Source organism: Haliotis rubra, unplaced genomic scaffold, assembly GCF_003918875.1.
Source record: "Haliotis rubra isolate DU_JTF1 unplaced genomic scaffold, ASM391887v1 Scf76, whole genome shotgun sequence".
Taxonomy (NCBI): Eukaryota; Metazoa; Mollusca; class Gastropoda; order Lepetellida; family Haliotidae; genus Haliotis; species Haliotis rubra.
In genome coordinates this window covers 1,054,164-1,080,226 of record NW_025767479.1, presented here as the reverse complement: position 1 = coordinate 1,080,226, position 26,063 = coordinate 1,054,164, and the positions used below count along the sequence as shown (strand labels likewise).

At 39.4% G+C, this 26,063-nt stretch overlaps 2 protein-coding genes across 2 annotated transcripts; one reads left to right on the top strand and one right to left on the bottom strand.

The window, feature by feature from the left end:
- Window positions 1-593: 593 nt before the first annotated feature.
- On the bottom strand, window positions 594-3,912 carry LOC124260374. Its single transcript, XM_046694667.1, has 2 exons — window positions 3,591-3,912; window positions 594-2,909 (listed from the first exon to the last, which is right to left on the bottom strand). Exons 1-2 carry the CDS (start codon window positions 3,654-3,656, stop codon window positions 696-698), a joined length of 2,280 nt encoding a protein of 759 aa, XP_046550623.1. The 5' UTR covers window positions 3,657-3,912; the 3' UTR covers window positions 594-695.
- A 2,851-nt stretch (window positions 3,913-6,763) lies between these two features.
- LOC124260355 (testis-specific chromodomain protein Y 2-like) lies at window positions 6,764-24,217 on the top strand. Its single transcript, XM_046694645.1, has 7 exons — window positions 6,764-6,828; window positions 17,049-18,018; window positions 19,637-20,013; window positions 21,049-21,212; window positions 21,805-22,015; window positions 22,964-23,107; window positions 23,563-24,217. Exons 1-7 carry the CDS (start codon window positions 6,805-6,807, stop codon window positions 23,722-23,724), a joined length of 2,052 nt encoding a protein of 683 aa, XP_046550601.1. The 5' UTR covers window positions 6,764-6,804; the 3' UTR covers window positions 23,725-24,217.
- The last annotated feature ends 1,846 nt before the right edge of the window (window positions 24,218-26,063 follow it).

Below are 26,063 nucleotides of genomic sequence, written 5' to 3'. Positions count from 1 at the left end.
TTTGAGAATTTCTTTTCGTGATTCGCATAAAGCTGTGTTGTTAAGCTTTCTTGTAAACTAATACCTTCTAACATATCTTTGATAGTTTTTAAGTAATTCATAAAGGTAGGAGGGTAACGTTTCTTTTGGCGCATAGTGTATATCAAATGGTGTTTTTTTTAATATTATTGGTCAGTTGACGTGACATGATTAAATATCAAGCTAAAAAGAAGCCATAGAAATGGGGTCATAATCTCAGACATCTTATCATCCACCAATCAGAAATTTGAAAATACTTGCACTGACGGGATACTTAGTTTTATATCTGACTTTAACCAAGGATATTGCGAAACAACAATGCTTCCACCAGTCTTTCTTTCACTGAAGCCATTTCTTGGCAGGAATATTAGACAGTAGGGTTAAAACCATAGATCAGTGCCCCATTAAACACAATGGGGTGTCTGCCAACGGTGTCAACAATGCACGGATCTGCTTGGAACAATATACACAACTTTTCCATAATAGATGCAGTGACACTGAAAACATTCCAGAATTTAATTTCCATTAAGACCATTTTACATAATGAAATAGTTAAATAATGTTTTACCCTATACTGGACACAGTTATGTTGAAAATTATAACATATGTGTATTTTATAATAATAAAAGTAACAGAAGAACAGTAACTCGATTTTGACAATTAACAGAAATTAATATTTACATGCAGATTAATATAAACAATTTTAACAACACGGCGATACATACAATAATTAGAATGATAAGGGCCATTGATTCAAAGTTTTCAAACTGTAGAGGATCGTGAAATACTTCCTCCTCTTCAGAGTCCTTAAACACAGATAGACATGCTGATAAACCCGAGTGGTAGCTTGTAGTGGACATCACGTCAGAAGTGGAGCTGTTCATGCCCGGCTCCAGACTGACAAGCGACACGTGACAAGGTGAGACGCTGCAGCGCCCTCTGCGTACAGTGGTCAAATAACTGTCACTAGATAGCTCATAATCTGCATGGAGTTTAGTGGGCCTCTTGGACGTTATAATCTGGCATTGTCTTTCATCACTAGATAGTTCATCATCTGCATCGTACTGGGTAAACAGACAGGGAGCTGAGCATCTTTGTACACGGCATGAAGATATCCGGACACCATGTTCGGATGGAGTAGGTGAGTCATCACTACTGACGGAAGACAGGGAGCGACTTGTGTGTACTTCATACACTGAGATGGACACTGAACATATGTCCATACACGAGGCGGCCGTTTTGCTTTCACTCGATACATCTGAGTTATGCTTGAGGTTTGCTTGTGAATTCAAAGAGCCCCGTGGAGACGGTGTCCTGGATCTACATACCATGCCGGCACGCAGGACATTTTCATTTTCATCAAGAGCAATTCCCATCTTGTTACTTGGACATTCAGCTGTCCTGTCTCCCTTGTCGAAAGCAGTCCTCTCAAGATTAGTCTGTATCCTACCATCAGACAACACATATATTTCAAGGTGATCGTTGAAGATCTTGTCGGCCATGACAGCCAAGTCCTCAGCGTTGATCCTGAGACTAATGTCTTCCACCATACAGCGTTTCACTGCTGGTACAAGCGCATCAAATCCTCCAAAGTCTGAGAGTACCATGAACAGAAACCCTACACTATAAACATCTGACTTCATGCAAGACACGCCACCATTACGAACCTCGGGGGCCAGGTAAAGGTACCGCTTGTCAGTGATTCTCCCCGAGATTGTTACCCCATGCCCATATCTTGCTTGACCAAAGTCACAGTATTTGACTTTTGGAATGCCACTTGTGTTGTCTAACAGAACATTGTTGGCCTTGATATCGTTGAGGAGCACACCCATATTGTGCATCTCTCGAAGTCCCTCAGCAAGTTGTCTGGCAATTTGAAGTAGACATATGGGTGCCAGTCTGCCTTTCCTGTCCCACAGGTACCTCTCCAGGGTCAGACCGTCCCCAACACACTCCATCAGAATACCAAAGGCTCCCCCTACGCCGCCATTACTCACTACCCCAAAACATGAAGGGACGTAACCAGTCCTTGAAAGGTACAGCAGTATTCTGGCTTCATCTAAGATGGCATCGACCCGATTTTTACAGTCAAAGATTTCTTTCACCACAATGTTCTGGATGTCTCCATGGCTGGCGGTGAGTTTGGCCCTAATGACACGACCAAATGAACCTCTTCCCAGAACAACGGGTAACACGCCACACTTCAGTGTATCGTTCCTGACCACTGAACTTGGAATTATTGGTGGGTTGATTAATTTATAGAGGACTGGAATTTCAAAGTCAGAGCCGAAAAGAGATTTAAAGAAGATTTCAGATGGAAGGAAAGAATCACAGGAACCCCGCTCCTCAAAACCATCACCAAGAACATCCTCCTTGGTCAAAGAAAGGCTGGTGTCGGTATCCAATAGGTCCGTGACCATTTTGGTCCAGCGACAACGAGGCTGCTGTCTTGGGCTTGACTGGGGAGACTGACAAAACTGCACAAGATGTTGTTGTCCGTCCATGTCAGTGTCCTGCAGGAGCATTGCCATCTCTGTCCACTTGGATGTTGTTGCGTGCGCCCCTGGTTCTTGAATGCATGTTGTTTTCTTGCTCAGACATGCGTATGCACCCAATTCTCTGTCCCCAGATGTGCCCCATGTTGCCTCTGTATGAGTGGCGCCGTTGAGATTTCCCACGTTGGAGTTGAGGATCGATGCTGATGGAGGTCCCTCTGTATCATCTAGGGCATATTCTGCTGTTGTAGACTTCACCATCTCTCTGAATCTCGTCACAGTGCTAGCACGAGTCCTCTCATTCACTGCTGGAGTCCTGTCAGTGCTGGGCGCAGACTCCAGAGCTGTGGACGTCCCCGGCGAAACCCGCAATCCAAGGAATGCTAGTCTCTCCTCCTGGAAATAAAAGAAATATATTAGGATAGAAAAGAATATATATTTACTGTCAGCGTAAACAGAATATTGCTATATGTGACCTAGCAGCTGAAACCTTAACTCTAAAAGTGAAATTTCAACTCTTAAATCAGTGAATAATTAATATTTAATATACATGTATTTATCAGCTAAAAGTTCCTCATTTCATGTAGTTTTACAAGTACCCCCTTCTCTTTTGGCGTAGCCTGTTCCCTGACTTTGAAAATCGGGAAATGATAAGTAAATAATAGATGGTGTCTTTCATACCTTAACAACACATTTAGCAAAAAACACATAAACAAGCTCTGTTAATCATCTCGGCATCTCTCTTTTCGTAGAAGCGACTGACGCTAGTGTGATCAACAAATGAAGTTTTAATTCTGGTTTGTCTTGTCCAGAATATCGAAATACAACTACAAAAGTACAGTGCCCCCCGCCCCCCCTTTTTTTTTGTCCTGAAAGTTTATTAAATGACCATTGAAAATGGGGTGAAATGAAGTGTGCAACACCCAACCCCACCCCTTTTCTCATCAGTGTGCACCCCGCCTTACTCAAAAAGCTGTATCCGCCCCTGAGACAACTGTGCCCACTCACGAACTCACTCGTCTCACCCAGAGAAGTAAATGCAATATGATTCAGATAGTTGATATCATAATTACTTACTTTTGGTTTCTGGAACCATTTGGGGCCACACCATTCCGGTGCAAGTCGAATCTCTTCTTGGTCCATTTTGAGCACAATAGCTGTAGAATTTCACGAAATTCGTCTGCTTCTGAAAAGCACGTCTTGCCGGCAAATGCTTATGCAGCGACAATAGCGTGACGTCACAATGGTGTCCATGGTGTTTGAAGATGGTCGACTCCCAATGGCATCATCCTTGGGAAAATGTCAGGAAATATGATACCGATATTAAGTGCTTTTCCTTTAAAACTCATCCTTAAACAATGCAAGTGAGGGACAAGTCATACAATATGTTTATCGAGCTACTTATTTCAGGACATAGTTTAATGACGCCATCACTCTATGACGTCAAAAGAAGAAAGTTCCAGCAGCTAACGATCAGGGGAGGTAACTCCGACCACTTCATCTGAAAATGGCTGAATATACAGAAATGAGCGTATTTTCAGCACGTTAGTCCATATGACTCTTCTTCGATGTATCGATTTCAGGAGCACACACTTCACTGTACAAGTATCGAACAACAAATGCAGCTGTCTTCAATACATGTGTGGGAAATGATTTCAGAAGCTAGCGCAAGAAAAATATAATAAAAAATAAACGTTTTCAGCTGACGTCCGTGTTTATGTCCAATGCCAAAAGGTACTGTCCCATCAGCTGTGAGATCAATTGATGTTGCAGCATTATTACACTGATAAGGCACCACTATTTAGTTATTTGCGAAAACATTTCCTTGTTATTTCAGTATTTAAGAGTCCCGAGAGACCAAACCTCAACTAAACAACAGAGCAAACTTTGCCAGTATTTCCGTGTTTGTTTTGACATTGAGGATTCGAGTAGTTTTCCTCGAGGTGGGGATTGGTGAATTCAGAAAGTCTCCTTCCGCCTCTTTCAGATTCGTTTTCCGGAACAGATCCCAGAAACCTTTGAATACTTCATTGTGGCATGCTAACACATGTAGGAAACTCAAATCACTGCGGTATTTGCTTTCCATCGTGACAAACTCATAAATATTTTTGAAACTTTGCATATTGTTTCACGCCTTGCAAATAAGTTGTCTTTTGTTTTCAGAATGATTCAGTTTGTTATTATATGTGTTCACGCGGTTACAACAGGTAGGGTGCGATTGGGTAGCCTAGTGGTTAAAGCGTTGGCTCGTAACGCCGAAGACCCAGGTTCGATTCCCCACATGGGTACAATGTGTGAAGCCCATTCTGGTGTCCCCCGCCGTGATATTGCTGGAATATTGCTAAAAGCGGCGTGACACCATACTCACTCACTCACTGGTAGGTCACACACATCACCAGTACACTAAAATGTCAGAGTAAATCCATGTCTTCGTATTCTAAAACATTAGCAATTGTCAGTGAATGTGGGAGGCCTGAAACCATTCATATGTTCGCTCATAAGCAGCTATGTTCCACTTCCACTTGCGAAATTCGAACCTTTTTCTTCCCAAACCTAATTCTCTTAATTCGAAGATCGAGCATCCTTACTGTCCTCCATAACAACTGTTACCTAGTAGCGAGTCCTATCAGTTCATTTATTGTGAGCCGGTTGAGTGTTTCTTTCACTGTGAAAGAACACTGCACAAGTCAAATTGATAACGTTAAATGACACACCAGTGAGTGATATCATGAGCAGCCACCATTACCATCTAAATATGCCCTGTGCAAGCAACATTGTACGGGTTGCAGGGGATCTCTTCTGACCCAGAGTGAGTGAGTGAGTTTAGTTTTACGCCGCACTCAGCAATATTCCAGCTATATGGCGGCGGTCTGTAAATAATCGACCAGACAATCCAGTGATCAACAGAATGAGCATCGATCTGCGCAATTGGGAACCGATGACATGTGTCAACCAGGTCTGACCACCCGATCCCGTTAGTCGCCACTTACGACAAGCATGGGTTACTGAAGATCAATATTCTAACCCGGACCTTCACGGTTTCTGACCCAGAATATGACTGAGTGAGTGAATCCGCGAGTGGCTTATAACGCCCCTTTTGACAATAGTTCACTTTGCGTCAGCTTAATGAGGGAGATTTCGGGTTAGAATTGATCTTCAGTAACCCAGTCTAAGTACAGCAGTGTAACGAATAATACTGAGCCTAAGTTTACTTAGACTGTTCAGTAACCATGCATGTCGTAAGAGGCGACTAACGGGATCGGGTGGTCAGGTTCGCTGACCTGGTTGAAAAATGTCATCGCTTCCCATTTGCATAGACCGATATGCTCATAGCGTTGATCACTGGATTGTATAGTCCAGGCTCGATTATTTACAAACGGCCCCGTCATGAATATTGCTGAGTACGGCGTAAAACTAAACTCACTCACAAATGAGGGAGGCACGTTTACCACCTTGGTGAATCCCTCAAACACAGGCTTATTTGGGGTTATTTAATTAATAGTGAAGGTACGAAGATATATATATTTGTAAACAATTTCAATGTATTCATTATCGAAATTGTAAAAAATATATATTTTCATGGAAAATCTATATTCATTGCACTTGTTTTCTCTATATATTTAGACGCAATTAATTGTCATTGCACGAACAAAAGCATGTAACATATGCTTTAGAAACATAACTACATTTAGTGGTCGTACAAAATGATATCACCGAATCATCATCGTCGTTGTTGCTGCTGCTGTTATTGTTGTTGTTATTGTTAATTTTGTTGGGGTTTTTTACGTTTTCCAGGAATATCGCTTATTACAGCACGTGTGCTCTCCAGCTGTTCCAGATCAGCGCCAATTACTTTGCGTTGAAATCTAAATAACTCTGTGTTTGGGTTCCTCACATAACGCTCATTTTATGGCTCACGTGCGATCCTGTTTCTATTTATCTTCCATTGTGTAATTAACTTAAAGGTACAGTGGAGTAGCTAACACAACTCGACAGGCTAACAGTTTCCCCTGGTAATAATCAGTTTATTTCGTGCGTTGAATGAAGGGACAAACCTTTTATGTTTTTTTTCCAGAAAGATCATCATCCGCTATATGTAGCGCGTGTTTCCCCTCGTGGCCCTTTCTTTAAAACAAACTGCATCCCCACATAAAAACCGTGCCCAGTGAAGCATGTCCTCCGACAGGTGGTCTATCAACGACGACGTTGAAAATGAAGACAATGAATGCTCCCCGGCGAAATAACCTCGAACCCAGTCCAAAACCGAAATCGATCATTCATACTTTCTGAAATGGCGGAGGGTCACGTTTATGAGGTAAAGCGATATTACATTTTCACTGCACCTAACTAATCGAAGTGAATTTAACAGTTCATCTTAAGCGAGCTTAAGTTTTAGCTTCAGGCGCATCTGAGAGCAATCATTCGATTGTTGTTACTCACTTATATTTTGATAATACGCGGAATGTAAACAGAAGGTGGATGATGTTGATAGCTCAGCGCGGCAACACACTGACATTTATGCTCATGTCAATCAATCGATCAGAGGATTGACAACTCGATCGGAGATGTTTGTATATTTAGATGGAGGTTGCAGGAGGCATGTTGTTTTGGCCGTGGCAGCATAATTTAAGGTTTATCGGGGTCAGGCGGTGTTCTGGCGGCTTTTTCTCTCCGTCAGACACTGGCAATCCATTGTTTGAGCGTTAATTAGGCTTTTCACTTCAGGGAGATTTAACTTCTTTGCACGTGTGAATAACAGTTTCCTAGTGTCGTCACGCGCACTTCAACACCAGTATGGAGTCTTTATAAAGTTTTATCTTTTTCATCTATATGCTGTTATTGTTGGATGTAAGGTTAAACCAGCATGGCCCGTCTTCAGTATCCGTTCAGACCCCAGCCTGGGGCCCCAGGAATGATGGAGTGAGTGTGCTTTGTTGTTCAAATAAAAAATACAAAGGTAAACATAGTAATTTGAAATAGCTGACAAATACGTACATATCATCATCTTTCTGCAGCATGCATACTTGTAGATCTGTATTTAGCGCTAAAAAAATTTGCTTTGCAAGTTCAAATGTACTGAAATTGTATGCAGTGACCTGTTCAGGTGACAATTAGGTTCTTTTATATTGGTTGTCCTCACTCGTTGTTTTGAACATAATAAAAATGTGGATAACAAATTAATAGATGCCACTTAATTTTAGTCAAGAAAAATCATTATTTAGACAGATTATGTGGAATTATTTTGGGTCAATAATTTGCTAACACAGATTGTTTGGGTGAATTCAAATGGAGCAAATGTTTTAGACAGGTTTGCCATCAAGCTCTGAAGATTTTCCAGTATTATACGACTTTAATAGATATCACGTTTACTCTTCCAAGACATTCTGTTCAATATGCTTCTCCTCATTAACATTTTTACCAGACAAACCAATTTTTGAAACATTTATGTAATATTAACATGTAATATTTGTTACATATTCTTGGTCTAAGATGAGTATTTGTTTGTGTACTCTTTATTACTGTTAAAGGTCACATAAACCCTAGGGGGTACAAATACATAAATCACTAACTGGCATCGTTATAAATGAAACCCCATCATTAAAACTACTCATTTCGACCTTTAATTGACTTAAATCGACCTTTTTGACAACAGTGCACAATTCTCACCCGCGAACGAAATTTCAACCAATCAGAGCTGCGCGCCTCTGTGACGTCATATGAGGAATAGCTTTGAGAGCCGATGCAGAATTCATCTACATTTTAGGGGGTAAATTATCGTGTTTACAGGCTTGTATGAACCTGAAATCGTGATAATTGTTGAGGAAAATGAAAGCTATATGTTCTCAAAATCTACTGTCATTTAATTTTGTCTCCTGCTTTGCCTAGTTTCCGAGTTACAACTTGTTTTCATAGACGATTCTGTCAAAATCGATTGGTGTCGTTAGGCCCTATTTGTATAATGACTGATCCAAATTGATCCCATTTCTGTGTTGTTTTACCTCGATATTTAATCATGTCACGTAAAAATCTGTTTGTATTCTCAAAACAGTGTCGGCCCATAAGTTTTCACATGCAATACAGCAATTAATACTCCCTCGTTGTAACCCGTGTTAGGTGGTATAAACCTACACATGTTATTTGTCATCATTCACTTGATGGTCAGTTAATGAATTTATAACAGGTATAATTAGTAGTAACACACTTAGATTACCCGACAAAGGTTCCCATTTGGCATTTCTTGTGTCTGGAGTAAATATTCAACATTATAAACATCGATCAAAGGATTAACCGATAACACGCTGATTGATTAATTACTTTTATCTTACACAGCGGAATTGTCAAAAGGTAGTGTTTATGTATGTAGATTTACTAATCTATACTGAATACACTCTGTCGTGGTCGGTGTCTGCGTAAAAACAACGTCCTTCTTTCAAAGGATTAACCGGCAATACATTGATTGATTGCCCATTATTGGCTAACTAAATTACTGTTTTTAAAGAAAGGCGGACATTATGCAATTAGTTGCCAGGTGTGCTATCTTGGGTGACCATTGAGACTATACACCAATACCTGAAAAGATTTATCACTTTTTCATATATTAAACTGTTAAAAGACACATCATTTTGAACAGTTTTGTGGATATTGATGGATACATTCCTCGAACAAGGTAATGGCCTGATATTGTTCCTATAACTTTAATCTGTTTTAATTTTAATATTTGCATTTTGTTTTATTCATTTGTCGTAGCATTCAACAGAATCATTGTTTTCGCCGTGAAGTGTAATGAGACAGACAACATGCACTAGGGTGTGTGTGCGAATTATGATTCACATTGGCAAACTATAAAATGTCTAGATATTACAGTTCTGTTATAAATTCACTATAAGTATCAGCAGATCGTCTGCTTTTTATTTAGTTTCAAAATGCATACAAGTGTGATAATAAACTAATTAGGATTATAAGACCAAATATAAAGACGCACATTGACTAGTATCTACATACAGGTGAGTGGACATTAACCATGGGAATGTAGCAAGAAATTTATCGCGCAGTATTGTGACTTCGACCCCCACCTCGCTTCCGTGGAAGAAATCGTTATGTTATAAGTTGTGTCATGCAAAATCCGTTTGGTTATGATTCCAATACACAGAGGCCCAGATAAGCTTCGTATCCGGGTAAAATATGCATAGAAAATTTCCAATTACGCATTGAAAAATAATTCTTACGTACCAATTACGCATTTAAAATGTTAGATACGCAAAAAGTTTAAAACAAATGCGTACGGAATATATTTATAAAAAGTATAGGACAAGTGTTGTACTGTCAGTATAGGACGAGTGATTTTTTATGAAATCCTTTCCATTATATTTAAGTTGGTTTTGATTAGGTATGACATAAGGCAGAACATACCTGCTTAGCAAACTTACTCAATGACATAATACTTAGGTGAGTAAAATGACTGAAATACGCACATATTTGAAAGCAGTGGGTAACGGAAAATGAAATACCCACTCAACATTCATAATACCCACTCCAAAAAAGTACAGTGGGTACAGTACCCACTGGAGCTAAATCTTATCTGGAGCTCTGAATACATATTTAACAACGAGTAGAAAGTAGTCTTGATTTTCTAACTTGATGAAAACAAACTATAATCTCATTAATTCTAACAGATTTTTTTAATTTTTAAAAATGGCGGCGCCCTGTCGGGAACATCCGCCAGTCTATTTTACTACAACTAGTAAGTAGTTTTGATTCTTTAACTTCCGTGAAGCGATCTGAACACAAGTAAGATATCGTTTCAGGCTTCCACAACGCTCACTTCGCACTCACAAACATAACCCATTTAGCACGAACTGCGGGGTCCTGTGGAAATCTGTGCATGGGGACACCATCGCCCGACCCCTAGGAGAAATCATCAAAATGATGAGCGTGCTACACATTTTCTATACAACTAACTGAAAATTGTTCCTCATATGACGTCACTGCAGTGCTCTGGCGACAAACCTGTCTGTGGTTTCGTTGGCGGGCGAGAGGGAAGCAGGCGACTTTTTGGCCACTTTTAATCGCTCGGTATTAATTAACCACAAGTTTTTAAAGAATAAATTTGGTGTTCCGCATAAGAACAAAAAACAAAGTTTAGTGGTTCTTTAATGTTTTTTTAAGTTGCTAGCTTAACATATTATTGCAGAGGACCTGTTATCTCTATATTATACATTGTTACAGTACACATGCTCAGTTTAGCTTTATCATTGAGAAATAGATACCATGAAGCCATGCTGAACACAGCAAAAAATAAAAGTACTAAAACAGCCATTTATGTATTTCCGTGTTCCTAGATCTCTTGCCTTGCTCCACCAAAACAAAATGGTTCAGTATGACTCAAGAAGGCAATATAAGAGGTAAATACTCACCCCACCCATCATGATGTGTTGAACTAGTAATTTCAACAATGTTTTTTCTAGGATTAATTCTGTTTTGGCAAGGATTATCTTGATTATGGCATTCAAAACAAATATGTGATTAGTAGTAAATCTGGTGTTGCAGGTAAATGCATTACCATGTAGTGGTTTATTGTATTAATTGTTGTTTCAAAAATGTGTGTGCGTGTTCATGTGTCTGTGTGTTTAGAATGATATAACTTAGATTATCTTTGGACTTTTCATTCACATCATTATTGTATAACGGGACATACTGAACCAAACATATACTATGAAGATTACCATTGCAAATAATCACCTTTCTTTAAAAACTCACAATGATTTATCTGCACTACAGAAAAGGTCATCAGTTTGTCACCAGTAATTTGCCAGATATGTTTGTCTGTTTTAGAGTAATTGATCAAATAGTCGTTCAATCTCGCTTATGTCAGTGATCATCTATGAGCTCAGGAGACTTTGTTAAATCAAGGCATAAACAACTGATGCAGTTACCTGACTCGTAAAACAGAAATGTAAACAATATACTCATGTGCGTGTCTCAACAGGAAGTAGCCTCCATCATCATGATATTCATCAGTGACAGTTTCATTTGCATAATGTTGTGTCCCGTTATTGCCACATGAAGTTTATGGTGGGGTTTATTGATAGATTACTGAGCTCAAATGATCAATCTGCATATTATGAGCGATAACCAGCACTAATGTGAAAGTTACTCTGTCGTGGTGTCTGTAGAGGCATTAAATTATACGCTGATATCTCACAACGATGTCATTGTGGTTTGGATCTTTATGGCCTGTGCAATCCAAACAGATACCTAAAATGATATATTTAAAATGGTGAACAAGTTGACTCTTGTGAGGAAATACTGAAGACACATCATGGGATAATCAACTTGCTCCAGTATTACTTGAGAGAAGACATTCATGGTGTCACATGACCATAATAATTATTTAACTCACATCTGACAACATGATGCAGTTCAGACATCTCATACAATCTGTCACATTTGCACAACAGTGTCAAGACATTAATTTGCACTTTTTACACTCACGTGTAACCTGAACAGGTTATAAATCCATAATATGTATAATAAACATGATTATTCAATATATTACAGCAACTGAGCGATTTCCTGAATGACAAGATGCATTTTATTCTGCTCGACACGTTTCTTTCCAAGTTTTAATTTTATTCTTTCCTGTTGCAATGATTAATCTTTAAAATTAAATAAGAAGACACTTTTCCCTTTCACCACTTGAGTTATTATTTCACCAAAATAAGTGCACGTTAAGAAAATTTGTAATATTTGCTTGATTCTGCACATCTAACATCTATCTTTTTGTTTTTAAAATTGATCTTCCATGGTCTAGAATTGATGTTTTATGTTTGTAGTGTATATTTGTCTTAATATAGTCGAAGTTTGCTGTACAGTTTGTTTTTTTGGAGTCTACTACCTCAAACTTGTATTTTCATCTTAGTATATTGACTAGTACAAGCTAATCTTATCACTTATCAAACCTTCAGAAAGTGTACTAAATAATAGCTTGGGGGAAAATGCTTAAGTTGGAGATTTGTGCAGCATACTTGAATTTCCAAATATTTATAAAATAACAGGTTGAAAATGGTGAAGACGTGTGTGGCAGGTAAGGTTGTCTTTAAAGCAACAAATTAAACTGATGTGGCCTAAACCATGCTGACTGTTCAGGGTCAGATTCCTAAATGTTTACATCGCTTTTGTTGCGTTCAGTTTGATACAGGTAAACAAATCTCTAAACAATGCTAAGTATGGCAGTCACTACATTACCCTGTACAAGGTATCTTTCTTTAACAAAGAAACATTCCTAGCATGCTGTCAGCTGTCAACAAGAATTTGTCTCCATGCATGATCAACTGTTGTACTGATAAAACTACACTGACAATATGTGTGAGAAGGGTTTCAATGTGTTTCTCCCATTTCCTGTTGTTAGGAACACAATTCTCTATACTTGTTCAGCTGATGTTCTATGGTACATTATAAGTTGTTCACTGGTCATGAGGGGGACATGGGTTGATGTACCCTCGATGTTTGTTTATGTTTCTGAGTTCGAAGGGACCAGAGAACAACATATTTATCTATGTTAATTTTGAACAGTTTGAAGCACGGGTAATGTATCATAATAGGTAGTACCTGAGTTGGGCAATAGCACTATTAACACGAAGTACCAAACGATTTCCCACAGTTTGGCATTTCCAGCGGGTAACAGGGAAAATGTTACACGCTTGTAAGCTTGTAACTTAAAATGTAAGTCAGTTTCATCAAGTGGCTCAACAAATCAGAAACGACATTTTTGTGTGAGATAAGATAAAATTGTTTGCTGAACATAACATTGTTGATATACAAGTTTATTTCGTGGGACTTCATACACGGAATGTCATTCTGTTACCATGCTGTTGATCTGGCGGAACTTAACAACTGAATATAACTAAGCACATCCACAAGATCAGTTTACAAATAATAAATAGTACACATATTCTCTACATCCTGTATGGATGGTATGTGATGGACTACAGGGATTTGAATAAACACGATAAAGTGGACCTTTTTGAAAAATTCTTTATTTTGAAACATTGCGTGTTGTTTATGGACAGAGTTAAACTTCATTAGAGGCTATATGCAGATGTGATTATCATGATTATAAAGCATAATAAAACTGGAACTCACATGAAGGTAAGCTGGTAAGGCACAGACTTAATTATTCATTTGAAATTTTTGTTATGGTTACTTGGGTAAGGTTATAAACAGATTCAAACCCTCCTGAATGTATCGGAATCATTCCGAAAAATGCATGTCAATTGTGACAAAGTCAAATTCATTCCGATTTTTTTCAAAATATAACAAAGATATAGATAGTCATACTTACTGGAGGGCTAGGATCATCTTTGACTATAAATAATGATAATTAAATAAAGATAACACTATATTTACAGAAGTTCTCAAATTGTTTACACAAGAAAGTAAACCAGGAAGTTGAGTAGGCTTTCTGATAAATTCCACACACTGTTCATTTTATTCACTTAACATTCACAAACAGTGCTGCTGAGTACTGCAAGCCAGTTTCAGTTGTATAAGGGTCTCTATGTGTAATGGCATTGAAAAGTTTTGTTCCTTGAGTGCAACAATTTATAGGATCCCTTATTTGTTGGGAAAATTCCTAATATTTTCTATCTTAGGGAGCTCAGATTCCTTATTGCATCAATTTTGGGTTGGCATCTCTGCATAAATCATGTTAATTGCTACATAATTTGCTGTTCAGATCCATATTTTGCCCCAACAGGGGTTAAAAAATCCCATCGCCCGATGCCCGGGACAAGTCAGTTTTCATTTCGGGCAATCATATAATGGTATCTTACTTGTCCGTTAATGTTAATTAAGTAGAGTTATCCATCTTTGCCATTTATCACTTCTCGATAAATAGTCCAGTGAACATTAACATCAAATACCATGTTGATTTATTCTTTCATAATTACATCATCATGATTATGTCATAAAAATCAGGGCAAGTGGAAAATTAGCTAGGACAAGTTACTTTCTTAAAGTCACTTGCCCTGTGGCAAGTGGTTTTTCAACAAAAAATTGAACCCCTGCCCAGGTGTACTGTATATCAATATACATACTTGACATCTAAATAATTATCTTTAATTACAGTTACTCCATCTTCATCATCATTGCATCTTTGACAAATATTACTGTCAGTAGTATAAGCTATGTAATCTATTTATGCATCAAGACCATCCCTATAGCATGTACACTCTGTTGTGCCATATTGGACTCCTAGTAATATTCTATACCAATGTCATCATCATGAGAATGTTGCAACTTCCCAACAACCATGATAAATGTCCAGTAAACTGCCCTTAGACCTGTGAATGCACAAAGCCATTTAGACCTCGGACCTGTAGATCATTTTGACTTTGCTTCACATCATAACTGTAACACGTAACATGAAAACACAGGTGAGGTCGCATGTTGATAGACAATCATTTAGTAGGTGGCATCATCGTGGGCTTATATTAGGGCTGCAACGATTCGGTTCGATACATTGAAAATCAAATCTGACACCTTACTTCCGATGTTCGAAAACCATTATCACTATTTCAATATTTGAATACCTATATAAATTATTTCCACACAGCCAGAATGTAATTTTGACCCCAACTCGAGCAGTTTCGAGCGCTGAAATAAGGCAAAACATGATTGGTTGACGCCGGGCAAATTATCCAAGGAGAATTGTTGTTAGTAGACATCGCCAAGTTGATGATGGAGAGTTAAATGAAATCTGATGTTTTTACTTGTTTGAAGAATTGTATCCAAAATGATCAAATCCGATATCGAAAATCAAATCAAATCAGGGTCTGGTTGAATCTTTGCAGCCCTAGCTTACACTGAAATAAATCTTCGAATGTTGTTTTGGACCATTGAAGTACAGACAGGACCACTAATTATTGTCCACTCACTGGTCCTGTGATCTAGTGAGAAAAATTGAAAGGTTTCTTTCCCTGAAATCTAAGACAATTATGGTGACACAAACATGCAGATATGTCTTCCTGCATCTATTTATATGTTATTGCCTTTACAGGGCTCGATTTAAGAGATGTTAACCTACTTGCACAAGGTGCAACGTAAGATAAAAACCTAGTTGCACCAGCCAAATTCCAGTTGCACTGCTTTTATTGCAATATGTAATGAATAAATATTCTATTGAATTATTTAGATGTGTTATTCAGAAGTTTACCCACTCAAAAATTGACTTGCACCTGGTGCAAGTTTAACTAATAACTAGGTTGCACTTTGTAATATTGTGTTGCACCTGTGCAGGTAACAAAGCACTAAGTCGAGCCATGCTTTACATATGACAGACTATACTTACATATATAAAGACTGCTAAAAAGTCAATATGTGACCATGCACCTTTATACAATAATATCTGATATAATTTATAACATTGTGGTAGACAGATATTCAGAGGTACAGATAAGGTATTTATCTGCGTAAATTATACAAATATTTATGTGAAAACTCAATTCCTATTAAGTCTGTTGCGTACAAGTACGCTTGAACTTTTGTAAATACTCAAATAAATTTGGTCTTACATGCCTACACACAAAAATGTGATATAGATTACCAAGGACAGATCAAATAACTGAGGTTTATTCGGAGATTCTATATCCGTACATGAACTTGGCAACTTGCAGTCTTTCTTACTGTTTCTCATATTACAGATCAAAAACAAATAACAAACACGTAAACAAACATTTAACCTTTATTATATTTTTACAATTAATGGAAAATGGCAAAATACCCAATTGAGTTTGAGTGAGTTGAGTACAATTTATTTGGTTACTCAAAGGAAAATTAGGATACCCAATTGAGATGAACACAAGCGAGTACATAACTCAATGACCCAAAAGTTATCTGTAGCTGTGGATATTTATCTACTGGTGTGTAGAGAAAAAAAGATAAGTATAAAGAATAAGATAAGTATTGTAGATATACAATTTATAGTTAAAAGTTTCAATTATTGTAATCCCAGATGTGACATATATTACATTATTCCAAGAGGTTTGAGTCATGGTACTGTCACCCTCTTTTTGTTGTTGTCGGTAATATATTGTTGATTCTGGTTATGCACCATACCTATCCTTGTGGGTTTCACTCTGACCCAAAATGATAAGAGAATAAAACCTGCATCCCTTCAGGCTTTACTCACTCACTCACTCGACCTGCGTAGATCCGGGTTAGAATTGATCTTCAGTAACCCATGCTTGTCGTAAGAGGCGACTAACGGGATTGGGTGGTCAGGCTCACTGACTTGGTTGACACATGTCATCGTATCCCAGTATCATGTCAATGCTCATGCTGTTGATCGCTGGATTGTCTCTTCCAGCCTCGATTATTTAGCCCGCGCCATATAGCTGGATTGCAGTGTAAAACTATTCCCTCACTCACTCACTGGCTCATTGGCTCACTTGCCTCACTCGCTCAGTACAACACAACCCTTAGTATGAACATGATGAACACTGCATGAAGTTATCATATTTGTATATCTTTTGTAAGGTGGAAAGGATCCTCTGCATGAGGCAGATAAATGGAGTGGGGGAGTACCGAATCAAGTGGAAGGGCTTCCCAAGTCCGGAGTTTGACACCTGGGAGCCCCTGGAAAATCTAGGCTCATGTAAACAGCTCCTGAAACAGTTCGAGGAGAACAACCGGAAGAAGGAATCACAGAAGAAAGTGAAGGAGAAAACAAGAAAAATTGCGCAAGGACTGGTAAAGAAAAGTAAACAGTTGAAAAACAAGTCAGGGACGACTGTGAAGGTGAAAAAATTGGACAGAGAAAGCATAAAGGGTAATATATCGGGGAAGAAGTCATTAACTAAATGTGCCTCTGATGGGAAGAAAGTTAAGAAGCTTAAAGTTGTAATAGCGAAGAAGGCTTCGTCCAAGTCAAACTCTGGCAAAAAGGCTAAAACTGCACAGCTGAAGAAATCTGTCAAAGATAAATCAGAAAAGCCGAAAAAGACAGTCAGTCAGGATAAATCTATACAGAAGAAATCTAACTCCAAGGACAAAGTTAAGAAGGTGACATTGGAAGGAACTTGTAATACTAAATCTATAAAACTTTCAAGCACATGTAATGTCAAGAAGCTTAATATAGGAAAGAGCAAAACAAGTCTACCCCCGAAGAGCAAGTATAGTGGAAGCAATAATATATCAGATGTTCTAGTCCAGAAAGGGGTGAAGAGAAAACTTGAATCAGAGGTGGAAATTCTCTCGGACTCTGACAGTGATGAAGATATTCTTTATTCACTGAATGATGTGGTTACGGACTTGCCATGTGTGAAGGGCGAGGTGGCATCCACATTGGGAAATAATAAACCTAAGGATAAGGACAAGCATGTCGACAGGAAAATTGTGGAGAAGATAAAATCAAAGTGGGAACAAGATTCTGATGGTAAAACAGTGAAGCGGCGACTGGCATTGATAGACTCGGTGAAGAAAAAGAAAGGGTCTTTGAATCCTTCAGGTAAGTTGAAACCTTGCATGAATGTTTTTGTTTTGACTTAATTTGTAACCAGTGATTAGGGAATTCCTAATGGCACTCAAACAAATCCAGTAAGTGTCATCCATGTGTAATAGTTTTCCTGCTTGCTTCATCAAGTATGCATCAACTAACATCGCAGTTGAATCTCTTCATCACTACCCCCATGACCTGCATCGGGTCACTGATTTGCCACCATCTGCAGTAACACAACAGTACTTTTCCAAACAAAATTGTTTTGATTTTTCAGTTCCTCCTAAAACTTTCCATTTACATAAAATTTGATTTCAGGTTGTTAAATATATCTTTGAGGTCATTGTTTTAAGTTCAAAATTCGGATTTTAATTTCATTTGAGTTACGTTATGTTGAAAATGTTGATTTTATGGCCCTTTGGAAATAACGATGTCTTGTTCAGTTTGCTATTTTTAAAACAAACATACTTATAAAGACCTGATGGATATAACATACCAGATGTTTGGCAGTCCTGGCCACTTGAGGTACATTTAGTCAAAATGCTTATAACAAACTATGGTTATGGCGAACTAAAATTAGAGCTCGCTTAAAGTTCATAATAACCATAGTTTACTGTATATTTTGTAAACTTGGGGCCATTTACCCCCCCACCAAAAATTTCCTAGTCACTGTGTAACCAAGGTATACATAGTATAAATTTGTGTTCTTATGAAGATACCCGTGAAGGTCCGGGTTAGAATGAACTTTTACAGTAACCCATGCGGGATCGGGTGGTCAGGCTCGCTGGCTTGGTTGACACATGTCATCGTATCCCAATTGTGCAGATCAATGCTCATGCTGTTGATCACTGGATTGTCTGGTCCAGACTTGATTATTTACAGACTGCCTCCATATAGCTGGAATATTGCTTAGTGCGGCGTAAAACTAAACTCACTCACTCTTATGAAGATCTGAGCTTTGGGAGAATTGTAGCCATACCTGTTCTTAATGGGTTTATTTTAAGAAAACGCTGACCAGAGTTGTGTCTCACTGTCTTCATGCTCAAATGCCAAGTTTAGTGAGGGTCATCAGTGTTCCAAATCAAGAAGGTCCTAGACCTTTGAATATGTAGACCTTCTACATGGTAAACATTACAGTTAGCTTGGGGTTTAGGATGAGCTGTGGCAAGGACTCCTTCACCTTCATCATGGTTAAATTCAAACACTGAAAATGCTGACTAAGTTGGCTTTACTAGTTTAGTAGTTATAACGAATATTAACAAAATTCTAATTGTCAACATGCTCGTCAACATGCTCATGTTATGTTTTGGATTACACTTTCTCAATGAATATAACATTTGCTGCATATGACCACTTTCTAAAAAGCATGGCATGCTAATGCTGAGTTGTGAAGTATATAGCTCACCATGCTCTACAAATTCTAATTCTCAACATGCTCATGTTATGTTTTGGATTACACTTTCTCAATGAATATAACATTTGCTGCATATGACCACTTTCTAAAAAGCATGGCATGCTAATGCTGAGTTGTGAAGTATATAGCTCACCATGCTAACTAGTAACTAGTTACACAAAAATAACAAATTGTACATTTTCTACAGGCACTAACCATGCTCACTACAAATTCTAGATCCAGCGTTGCCTTACTTCTCATCAGTCAAGCCCATCACAGCCCCTGCCAGGACACCCATGCCCGGCTCGTCCCTCCTGTTGGACAAGTACTATGGAGACATCCCGTCGTTCCCGCTGTCACAGAGTATGATGCCAGTCAGCCCATCCTCCATCTCATACAAGGCGCTGCTGGCCAATCTCCCGATGCAGATGCATCCCAAGAAGAACAAGAAGGTGGTGGAGAACGACCCCGAGGAGAAGGTGGAGCGGCGTATCAGTGTCCGCACCACAGAGTACGCCTTCCGCTACAAGCAGATCGTGGTGAAGAAGTGTGATGGCTACACACAGATCTGGCTGAATACTCACACGGCTCTTAAGAACGCCATTGATCCACAGGTATGTCACCCACATGACACCATTATGTGAATAGATTTTAATAATGTCATTACACCTTGTGGGCCAATTTTGTCAATACTGAAACATTGACATATCAGAGTTTGACCTTGACCTACAAAACTAGGGATCCATGGTACCGTAATAATTAATTGAAAGGGTCCAGTTATGGAATACGAGGGTCCTGTGAAGTAACGCAATAGTTTAGTGTACAGATCTGTCTTGTCTGAAAAGCACTGTATTAACAGGGCCTTCATTTTCTTGTCAAGAATTAAGTACAGTGAACATTGGCCCCCTTGACCTTGGGACTCAACTGATTTAGTGGGTCAGAATTGGTCCCCTTGGCCTTGAGACTCAACTGATTTGGTGGTCAGAATTGGCCCCTTGGCCTTGAGACTCAACTGATTTGGTGGTCAGAATTGGCCCCTCGACCTTGAGTGGGTGGTCAGAATTGGCCCCTCGACCTTGAATTTGGTGGTCAGAATTGGCCCCTTTGCAACTCAACTGATTTGGTGGTCAGACCCCTCGACCTTGCAACTCAACTGATTTGGTGGTTTGGCAACTCAACTGATTTGTCAGAATTGGCCCCCTCGACCCTCATTTGACTTGGTGGTCAGAATTGGTCCCCTTGACCTTTATTTGGTGGTCAGAATTGGTTGGCCCTCAGACTGATTTGTGTGGTCAGAGACTCAACTGATTTGGTGGTCAGACTGGGTAGCCATAATTTCATAGCCATCATATGTTTGATATATTGCAGCATGAAGACAAACCATTCTTGTTGTAAATGCCAGCTGATGACTTCAATGATTCTCAGGTGGTTCATGTGTAACCGGGATAATTGTGTCACTGTAGCCTGATTTCATGAATCGCTTATCGTTATGTTGTTTGTCAGGCTCTGACAGGAGTATGATATTTACGGCCTGTCATGATCTAGGTGGAATATTGCTACTGCAGCAGCGTCAACTCACTGAGCATCTGGATGTTCCATGACCAGTACCTGCTGCTCTCTATACATCTAACCACCGTTGTTACCTTCAGGTGGTTCATGAGATCGTGTCTGCCCTCAACTCCGCCAAATACGATGACAGCAACCTGGTGATGCTGAGCAGCATCGGCAACGTCTTCTGTTCTGGTATTGATCTAAACTTCCTAACGACCGGGGACCGGAGAATAGCAGCTAGACAGATGGTGGATGCTGTCAGGTAGGTGTCTTCAAGAACAGTTTATCTTCCTATTTTTAGATGAGCAGGAGGTGAAAGTAAGATAAAAACTAAAGCCAGTGTTTGTGGTTATTGTCATTTGTTGGTTTCTACCTGATTGATATGACCATGTGTTTCTTCCCCTAGAATTGATTATTGTTTATGTGAAACGATATGACCCCTGTTGGTGGTTCTGATGAGAGAATACTAGGAAGTTCCATGTCTTAGTTATAATCTCATCAATACATTTTGCTTATCATTTGTATTTTGTGTTCCTGCAAATAGTTATTAGTCCTTTATCAGTGATATTTTCCTTCGATGTTTTAAATTTATTTATGAATAGATTGTTTTATAACAGAAAGCCATTTTTATTCGACCACTAGTGTCCATTTGAGAATCTGATACATAAGCTAAAACTTAATGTTAATTCACTCACTCACTGTGTCCTTCAGTTCCTTCAGTTTCAGCTACAGCATGTTACATAACTTGCTAGTTGACACAACAATATTTGGGAGTCCACCCTCTTGACAGCCACATTGCTTCATGCCATTGATGTATATTTGCTGTCGGTTTAGTTTTTCTTTTTGTTTCCTAGGGATCTGATCAAGACATTCATCACGTTCCCAAAGCCGATCGTGGCCGCTGTTCCTGGTCCAGCTATAGGCCTGGGCATGGCCATCCTACCTCTCTGTGATGTAATCTATGCTAGTGACAAGGCACTCTTCTACCTCCCATACTCCCAACTGTCTCAGACACCGGAGGGATGCATATCATTCACACTACCTCTTGCTGTTGGACTTGCTGTGGTAGGTGGCAGCAGAGCTGGTTCAGAAGGGTTCTGAGGCTTCCAGTTAACTGAGTTGGCCAGAAGCCTGTTGCTGTATTACCATTACTGCAACATTCTTGTTAAAAAAAGTAATGGCATCTGGCATAAGTGTATTTAGTGGTGTGGGTCATCTTCTTCCATTTTTTGTAACATTTTAAATCTTGATTTCAATTTGACCTTTCTTCTTCAACCATGTGAAAATCTGAAACTACTTGTGGCCATTACACCACCATCCTCTTGCAAAGTTTTATGACATTTGGTATAGCTGTAGTTGGTAGTGGGGCTCAAGCTCAGATTTGATGCCGTGAGTCATGTCAGGATCATCTATTTGTGTGGTGTGATCATGACTGTGATCTCTTGTTTGACTTGCATCTCTTCAGGCTTTCCACCAACTGACACTCAGAGATGAAGCTCATATGCTGGATAATGTTCAACATAACAATAACCCCAACTTACTCACTGACTTATGGTTGATAACATATTGAAATAATATTTTCGAAATTAAGGATGAAAGTCAGTGATCTTTGTCATTGCCCTGATGCTAAAAGTTACAGATTTCGTGGTCCCCAGATTCAATATATTTTAGAAGATCCACTTGACCCCCACCTCAATGTCCAGTGCTGGTATTCATATTCTGTGTAAAACATTTCTCCACATTTTCTGTAAGGCAAAATGTTTCTGTATCTTATTTTTCTACGATGATCCATATTGATATTGTGTTCAAACTTTTCAATACAGAAGGGCTGGTTACTCTAGCTTTATTTCAACTGTTTTGACAGCATGTATTGTCATGACGGTGTCCCTTGTCCTTGAGTTTCATGTTGTGTAACAGAAAGGAAAATCACCAGGTGTCCACGATTCTTTAATTTCAAACATTGCATGTCATTACGTTGTTGCCTGGGTGACTAAAGCTCTCTTGTCCATCCAGAGTAACGAGTTGCTGTTTGCTGGCCGGAAGATCACTGCAATGGAGGCGTACCAGCTAGGTCTGGTGTCACAGGTGTTCTGGCCGACCAGTGTCATGCAGGAGGTCATACCTCGGGTGCAACACATGTCCATGTACTCCGCCAAGGTGAGTCCATCATTAGTGTACAGGGGCGGTGGGGTAGCCTAGTGGTTAAAGCGTTGGCTCGTTACACCTAAGGACCAGGTTCGAATCCCCACATGGGTACAATGTGTGAAGCCCATTTCTTGTGCCCATGCTGTGATATTGTTGGAATATTGCTAAAAGTGGCAAAACTAAACTCACTCACTCACTTATTAATGTACAACACAGGCTCCTTTCTCATGTCCACTGTTGTGAAATGAGCAGCATACATAAATAAAGCATTCATTTGTTTCTTCCCATAGTGCTAAACCAGCTGATCTTCATCATGTAATACACAATATATATAGGTTTATTCCGGCTTGTTCAAGGTAGATTGTTGATGTAAGAATTATGTGAACACTCATAGTATTCAGGGGGCCAAGATCAGGTTATTGGCACAAATATGTGAATGTATACATGGTCTATTTTGTGTTTTTCAGGCAATGGAAGCAACGAAACTCCTGATTCGCAGTCACCACCGTACCAAGCTGGAACTGACCAATGAGACAGAGTGTAACTTACTGTTGGAGAGATGGAGTACAGTTGAATGTCACCGTGCTATCGAGACATACCTCAGCGATGAGAAGAACTTCCTCCTGTAACTCCCTCACTAACTTGTGGCCTCCATTGGACTCTCAACACACTATGGAGATCTCAGTGATGAGAAGAACATTCTCCTCTATGTCCCTCACTAATTCACTGCCTCACTATGGAGACCTCAGTGATATGAGGAACGTTCTCCTCTCACTATCTCACCATACTCAGGCAACACACAGGACATGTTGTAGCTCTTCACACTGACCCCTCGGGGCAGCCAAATGACCATTTATAGAAGCAATACTCCTCAGGGATATGGCTGGACTTTCTAACTGTGACCCCCGGTAATCTCAGTAATAGTTAGGGGGTGACAGCATGGCATGATGTCTACTGTTATCACACAACACTTTTCTTCCATGAACTTAAATGTCAGAGCATTTGGTATGGTGATATCCTTGTTGATCTTAGTGAAGAACCAGACAAAATCTGATCTTCTGATAAATTTTTATTCTCCTTGAGGCCAGTGGGGTAGCCGAGTGGTTAAAGTGTTCGCTTGTCACGCAGAAGATCCAGGTTCAATTCCCCACAGGGCGGTGGGGTAGCCTAGTGGTTAAAGCGTTGGCTCGTCACGCCGAAGGCCCGGGTTCGATTCCCCACATGGGCACAATGTGTTAAGCCCATTTCTGGTGTCCCCCGCCGTGATATTGCTGGAAAATTGCTTAAAGCAGCGTAAAACTAAACTCAGTCAGTCAATTCCCCACATGGGCACAATGTGCCCCTGCTGTGATATTGCTGGAATATTGTTAAAAGCGGTGTAAAACCAAACTCACTCACATATTTTCAATGAAATCTCACATAAATTTGACATGCATGATGCATCAAACAGCTGAAGATGAAGAGTGATTCTAATAGACTTGTTTCATATCCACGTTGTTATACCTATTTTGATGAGTAAAACAAAAACTGTTTAGTACTGGAGTAGATGTCAGAGTGGGAATGAAGATGCTCGTGTTCAAGTCTCAAATGATCAGTCATCTTGAGATGTATGTTGCATCCATTTATTTCACAGCTGGGTTGTTTACCATGAACTCTTGTCACAGATAATAATAATAATAATGGCCATTTGTACAGCACCTGTTTCCACACGCTTGTGCATGCTCAAAGCGCTAACACATTATTACCCCTGATAACCCAAGCTGCCTGTTCGGAACAGCAGACTTATCCCACCATTTTCTGCTGGGTGAACAGATGCAATTTTGAACAAACTCACTTGCCTAAGGTGAGACCACATGTATCACATGTGCTTCGTTGTGGGGCAGGAATGAAGTCCTAGAAACTCTCAGTAGTCAAGCTGCCAAACACAGTCACCCATCCAAGGACTCTCCATGACCAACGTTGCTTAACTTACACTGATTTGTGACCTGAGCTCTATGTACAGGACCAGACACCACCACCACAGAGCATGCAGATCACACAAGATGACTGTAACTGGTGGTCACTACGTGTGTGGCTAGTTGTTGGTCAGTTGACCACAAGGAAGACCACCCGTGTTGATGCCTCAGCTCCTTTTCCACAAAGCAATTTAGTACTGTGACTGTTGGCGGTCTATACTAGAGGTCTTCATACACCTTCACCCATTGGTTGGGTGGTATAAATTGTTATGTGACCTATATGTCATAAGTGAATGTCTCCATACAATGTCTTCATGCACACATACATGAAATAACTTCTAGTTTCTTTTCTTGTTTGAGTGCTTCACTGAAACAACATCATTCGTTCATATGTTGAAATTTCCTTTCACATAAACAAACACATAACAGCACTGGTTCTGAGTCCAAGGTGTTGTGTACTTTCACCAGCCTCATTTGAGCAAAGATCTGGAACCAATTCCACAAACAAATCCTAGGACTAGGACTGTATTAAGTCTGTGTTAAAGTATAACAGTTATGTACATTGTATTAGTGCTGCAATTGCTTTGTGGAATACTGACCTGATTATGACAAGATTTTCAGCATACCAGAATCACATGGGTTCATCACCATGCTATTTGCTCATAATCTGCCTCATCAAGAACTAAACATATCTTAGACAGTCGTAAACATTTAGTTTGCATTTTTGGGGAGAAAGGTGTTGATAAATTTGTACATTTCATTATAATTGTTTCAATTGTTTATCTGTGAAACTAGGAAACTGAAATTACATGACATATAGCACAATGTTTTTGAGGCGAGTGGAAGTGATGAACACATCCTGTTTGTACTGTAGACTCATTGTAGTCTCAGATCTTTTACCCCAATACCTCCGTACGTGAAGATCTGATGATACCTGCATAGTAGGTCAATGAACATTCTGATAAGACAAGCATGTCTGATTCCTATATCAAAAACAAATGTTATCATGGAGT

What these genes read in the sequence shown, in the direction of transcription:
- LOC124260355 (XM_046694645.1), top strand. Translation starts at nt 6,805, where the DNA reads ATGGCGGAGGGTCACGTTTATGAG. An exon ending in CGGAGGGTCACGTTTATGAG is followed by an intron (nt 6,829 to 17,048) that starts GTAAAGCGATAT and finishes ATCTTTTGTAAG; the next exon opens with GTGGAAAGGATCCTCTGCAT. An exon ending in AGAACGCCATTGATCCACAG is followed by an intron (nt 20,014 to 21,048) that starts GTATGTCACCCA and finishes TGTTACCTTCAG; the next exon opens with GTGGTTCATGAGATCGTGTC.
- LOC124260374 (XM_046694667.1), bottom strand. Translation starts at nt 3,656, where the DNA reads ATGGACCAAGAAGAGATTCGACTTGCACCGGAATGGTGTGGCCCCAAA. An exon ending in AATGGTTCCAGAAACCAAAA is followed by an intron (nt 2,910 to 3,590) that starts GTAAGTAATTAT and finishes TTTTATTTCCAG; the next exon opens with GAGGAGAGACTAGCATTCCT.